The sequence below is a fragment of the Sinocyclocheilus rhinocerous genome, unplaced genomic scaffold, assembly GCF_001515625.1.
Source record: "Sinocyclocheilus rhinocerous isolate Xijiao unplaced genomic scaffold, SAMN03320098_v1.1 scaffold824, whole genome shotgun sequence".
Classification (NCBI taxonomy): domain Eukaryota; kingdom Metazoa; phylum Chordata; class Actinopteri; order Cypriniformes; family Cyprinidae; genus Sinocyclocheilus; species Sinocyclocheilus rhinocerous.
The window spans coordinates 603,134-609,357 of record NW_015628342.1 but is presented as its reverse complement, the minus strand read 5'-3'; the positions used below and the strand labels follow the sequence as shown (position 1 = coordinate 609,357).

General features: G+C 32.3%; 1 protein-coding gene across 1 annotated transcript in view; it reads right to left on the bottom strand.

Annotated features, from left to right (window-relative positions):
* Window positions 1-6,224, bottom strand: part of tcf4 (transcription factor 4) — a 181,739-nt gene that overhangs the window by 31,090 nt on the left and 144,425 nt on the right. The window contains exons 15-16 of the mRNA XM_016548957.1: window positions 3,635-3,711; window positions 1,994-2,203 (exon numbers count right to left, since the gene is read on the bottom strand). Of these exons, the coding sequence (XP_016404443.1) occupies window positions 1,994-2,203; window positions 3,635-3,711 (287 nt within the window). The remainder of the gene's footprint in view (window positions 1-1,993; window positions 2,204-3,634; window positions 3,712-6,224) is intronic.

The following is a 6,224-nucleotide window of genomic DNA, read 5'->3' as shown; positions in this document are numbered from 1 at the left end:
TCTCTCTCTCTCTCTCTCTCTCACACACACACACACTCTCACACACACACACACACACTCTCACTCTCTCTCTCTCTCTCACACACACACACACACACACACACACTCTCACTGGTGAAAGTGAATAAATAAACAGCAGCGTCAGTGAGACACTGAGCAGAGATTCAGGACCTCATCAACAGCAGAGCTCGTCCAATCAAACGCATGAGCAAACCCACGCCTGCCGTTATTCATTTATGTCATTAAAAACTGCTCGTTAACACTGGAAATATGTACAAACACGACCTTACAAAGAGCACTTTATCAGAAACACATCAGTCTGAATATTTACTCTTTTAAGAGCCACTTTTAAGCTACAAGAACCCTAAAAAATAGAGTTTGAGAACATTTAGTAACTCAACTTTTGCATTTTCTTAAGGAACATGCATGCATGTGCCTGTGCGAAACATTCATTTTCAATAATTCAGTCCCATTTTTATGCATTTTAATGCAATTCATGTTCTGATGACTACATAAAAAGATATGAGCACATCAGAAATGGTTTATGTATAAATGTGCTTGTGTGTCGGACGTGCATTATATCTTCTTTTCTTCATGTATTCTCTTTCTGTTCTTTATTCTCTCCAGCTGTTTTGAAGCTTTATGGATTGTTTTTAAGTCTTAAAAAAGCCTTAAATGTAGAAAATATTACCAGCATCTTCCTTTTGAAGTCTTGTCCTCCCCCTCGCTCTGTATTTAGTTCTGTGCTGCTTAACTTACAGTCAGAGGACAGCCAACATCGCTACCCACAATTCTTTGCTACAACCTGAACTAATAACACTTAGACATTACAGGACCACATCAGTGACGTCATTAAGCATGATGATTTTTATCGCAAATACAATGGTCTTAAACCTTTGACCAGTAGGTGGCAGTGTTATTTTAGCATCACTGAGATACTATTATAGTTACTGTTCATATTTTAAATTAGATTGTATTTTTATATTTTCTGCTTTTACTTTAATTTTAGTTAAAGTTTTAATAATTTTGTTGTGTATTTATGTAATTTTTTGCAGTAAAATTAATAAATTAAATAATAAAAACCATATTGTTTATAATAAATTTTTATTTCAGTTATATATCAAGTTAATCTACATAAATGTCTCCTTAAATTATAAAAAAAAAACTACTTGAAATTCTGAAATGTCTATGCTTTTATATTCTTATAGTTTTTAAAAATATATTTTATTTATTCATTGTTATTATTTTTCATTAAAACCAAAATGAGAAATGTTGCCTTGGCAATAAGCTGAAATTTAAAAAAAAGTTGGTAACATTTTTTATTTTATTTCAGTTCAATTGTTTTATAGATTTGTAGTATTTTTTATTTAATCAAAAATGAGAAATATTGCCTTGGCAACTTTCTGAAACAAAATAAGTTAATATTTATTTAATTTCAAGTAAAAATTTTTAAATAATAAAAACTATATAATTTTTTATTAATTCTTATTTCGGGTTTAGTTATTTTAACATCAAGTTATAATAACTGAGAGATGATAAATGTTTCCTTGCTGAGCAACTAGCTGAAATATCATACAAGTTTTATTAGTTTTTTAATTTTTTAATATGTCTATATAGTTTTTTTTTTAAATAATTGATTTTATTTATTATTTTTTATTTAAACACTAAAACAAAAAAATGCTGCCTTGTCAACTAGCTGAAATAAATTTACAGTTTTTAAATATTTTATTTTATTTCAGTTAAAATGTATTTAATTTCTAGTAACGACAATGTTTTTTATGGTTTTAGTTATTAGTTCGGTGATTTTAGTTTTAAGTATAATAACTAGGTGGCGCTGCACACATGATGGGTCAATCCAAACAGGCTGATCTAGACACTAATGATCGAATAAGAAGAGACACAGAGAGATGTTTGACTCGCATGAACATCCTCTCTCCGCAGGAAGTGGCTCCAGACGGCGGGAGCTCAGAGGTCAGAGGTCAGCGGCTCTTACCATGAGCGAGTGTCTGTTGGAGGGCAGCAGTCCGCCGCTGTATCCGGCGCTCAGGCCGCCCATGGCTCCGTTGTGAGAGTGAGACGGAGTGACCAGTTCATGCATGTCTGCGTGAGCGCCGGGCATCGCTGTGGACGGACCGACCGCGTGACTGCGCAACACGTGGATGGCATCGTCCAGCCGCTCCAGCCTGTCCTCGATACGACTCTGCTGCAGGACAGAGACACACAATCATGCATGATCAAACCCGTTTCACACTCAATCTACTGCATTAGGGCTGTCAAAACGGCTGAAAAACTACATTCGAATTTTGTACTAAAATATCATCAATATTCAAATTATATTCAAATTTAAAAGGCATAATTTCTGTTAGGGGGGAAAAAAGCTCTTGGCTTCTCTCTTGAGGCCACAAGAGGGCGCATCGAGCAAAATATTACTAATGCACGTTTCTTCAAAGCAATAAAATAACACTACTATCTTTCAAAAAAAAGTGCATAATGTTTAAAATAATGTTTATAAACCATATTTGTGACCCTAGAGCACAAAAGCAGTCATAAGTCGCTGGGGTATATTTGTAGCAATAGCCAAAAATACATTGTATGGGTCAAAATTATACATTTTTCTTTTATGCCAAATATCATTAGGATATTAAGTAAAGATCATGTTCCATGAATATATTTTGTAAATTTCCTACCGTAAATATATCAAAACTTCAGTTTTGATTAGTAATATGCATTGCTAAGAACTTAATTTGGACAACTTTAAAGGTGATTTTTTCAATATTTTGATTTTTTGCACCCTCAGATTTCAATTTTCAAATATCTCGGCCAAATATTGTCCTATCCTAACTTATTTATTCAGCTTTCAGATGATGTATAAATCTCAATTTCGAAAAATTGACACTTGGTTTTGTGTTCCAGGGTCACATATAATTAATTACATTGCTTAAACAATTAGAAACAAAACAGCATCATGTATGTACATATAGTTTAATACAAAGGACCGAAAACCAATCACAAAGAGTACTTTTTTCATTTAAAAACATGAGATGCAGTGGGATGCAGAAAAACCGCCATAAAGTCTCGAGACATGTTTATTAAAAGTTGAACTTGCATTAATTTTACATGGCTTTCTGAACATGCGGCTCTCTCGTGCGGTTGTGGCTAGAAGGGATACAGCGAAAACCGGAAGCTAACAATAAATGTAATTTTCTACATCATGTTCACACACAACGCTCTGCACTCACTCCTGATTTCTGTCACCATGGCAACACCAGAACTGTCACTCAAGACATGGAAACAAAGTAACTGGAGTTACTCATTTAAAAAAGTAACTCAGATATTTCCTTCTAAATTTAAAAGTAATGCGTTACACATTACATGATTCTCCATCAATCATTTTTTAGAAAAATCACTGCGTCACAAATCTGATCCTCAGGATCTTTTGAGGAGCGTTTGTTTCCAGCAGCTTTACTTTCACTGTTCCTCAGCGGAGGAATGATCTTCACAAGCCTCCAGAACATCTCACATCTTCTGAGGAGCCTTTATTTCTTCAGCTCTCAATCACTGCATTATATGTTTGGAGCATTTCAATCTCATCTTGTAGGAACAGAGTTTGTGTTTCTGTGTCTGTATCTCTCACCAGCGAGTGCAGCGGCGGCTCGTAACTCGGGGACGAGGCTCCCTGACCGTTTCTGGACCAGACGGCTGTACTGGCAGCTAAAGAGACAAAAACATCATCATCATCATCATCATCATCATAGAGAACAACAACCGTCTCTAGCAACATCCTGATTAACAAAACAAATGATGAGATTTAACAGCTTCATGTTTTGACAGTCTTATTTAACTTTCACTGATATATTATTACAGTTTTGTTAATATTTTGAATTAGATTTGTTGTTTTCTGTTTTCAATTTAATTTTAGTTGAAGTCTGAACAGTTTTACTGTGTGTTTTTTAATTTTCATTAGGTAGGTTTTCTTTTTAAAGTTTTAGTTAACTATAATATAATTTCAGGGTTTTTACTATTCAGCATGTGCAAAATTACCAAATGACTGATTTGTATAATACTTTCTAATCAGTATTACTGAGAAAGGGTTATTATAGTTAACTAAAACTAAAACTAAAATTAAAACCACACACACACACACACACGCACAAAAAACAAACAAACAAACAAACAAACAAATGAAACAAAACATTTTGGTTACTTGAAATAAAATAAAGGTTAACTGAAATAAAATAAAAAAATGTATAACAACATTTCTCATTTTAACTTAGTTTAACTTAATGTACTAAAATAACTAAAACTGAAATAAAAATGAATAAAAACTCATATATATATATATATATATATATTTATATATATATACTCATATCCCCATATATATAAATAAAACCAAAAACTACCAAAAACACACAACAAAATTACTAAAACATTAACTAAAATTAAAATGGAAACAAAATATGAAAATAAAATTCATTAATAAAAACTACATAAAATTAATAAAATATTAATAAAAACTATAATAGTATTTCAATCATACTAAAACAACCCTGCATTGAAATACAATTGATATTTTTTAAATTTTAGATTTTTTTATAGTTTTCATTTTATTTTTTAAAATTTGTAGAATTTTGTTGTGTTTTTGTAACGCGGTTGGTCCAAAGTCCTGTAACTTCTTTTAATATGTCTGTAATAGCATTTAAATTTATTTTATTTTATTTTATTTTAACTAATCAAAAATGAGAAATGATGCCTTGGCAACTAGCCGAAATAAAATAATTTTTAATTTTTATGTTTTATTTTATTTCAGTTTGATTTAATTTCACCTGAAGCTTCATGAATATAATGGTTTTGCTTTTATTTTCGAGAGACTGGTCATTTTTAATCCTTGTTTATGTGGTCAAATCTTTCTTCTGGCCTAATGCTAAAACATTCCCCTCATATCCTATAAAGGTGACGACCCTCATGCTAATAACACCTCGTTATTCTTTCATTCTCGAGTTAAGATGCAAACTCGTTTGCGGCGGCCGGTTCACAGCGGTAATTAGAGAGATTCATCCGTTCTCCCTGACCTTCACCTGTTTGCGTTTGCGGCATCCGCTCATTACGCACGTCGCGTCTAATTATGTTGTGTTTTTTCAAATCGTACTTCTTTACAGAAACACGCATTTCAGACGCGTCCCTGTATTATTAAACCTCATTTCCCAATGCTAATTAGCACATAATTACAGCCACATTCATGTGCAAATAAATTTTGCATGTATCCGCGCCGCCGCCAATGAGAAAATTATTAAATTAGTTACTTAAACTTCCCTCGCATGTTTAAGTTTAAATATTAATTTGCGGTTGCGCATTTAATGGTTGGTGGTCTAATAACTTTGGCACTCGGAGAAATAGCAATTAGGCGGCGGTCGTTTCATAGCGATGCGAATAATGACTCGTTAATCAGGCCTTGAGATGAAGTGTGTTTCAGAGTTTGAATCGTATATGAAGAATGAAACATAAAAAGCTTTTCAACTTGAAATCAATGGCTTTAGCATTGTGCAGTATATATATATTAAGTAATTTATTTTTATATGCATAAAATCATTTATTTTAGTAGGAGATATTGATATTTACTTAAGACTTGACATTTCATTTCCAGTATGATGTATTTATCTGACAAAAGTAATATATTTTAAGTGTAAATTTTGTAAAAAAAAAGTTTGTTCATTTTGTTGTGTGTTTTTGATTTTTAAATATATTTTTTTATCTGTCTATATAGTTTTTATTAATTTTTATTTCAGTTTTAATTTTACTTATTTTAGAACAATGTTTCCTTGGGAAAAAGCTGAAATAAAGTTTTTTTTTTAAGGTTTTAATTTTAGTTAACTGTAAAAAACTTGGTGGCACATAAATAACAGTACTCAGTATATATTGCATATTAAAGCAGTAAACAGAGAGTAATCAAGTGACTGGCATCAGTGCAAACAGCTGTGTGTGTGTTTAAACTCTGTTAAGAATAAACACACACACACTCTCTCACAAACACACACACACACACACACACACACACGTGTTGTGTTTCCATGTTTTATGGGGACTCTCCATAGGCGTAATGGTTTTTATACTGTAAAAACCGCATGTGCTATTGCCCTACACCAACCCTAAACCTACCCCTTACAGGAAACGTTGTGCTATTTCAGATTTTCAATACACTCCATTCTGTGTGATTTATATGCGTT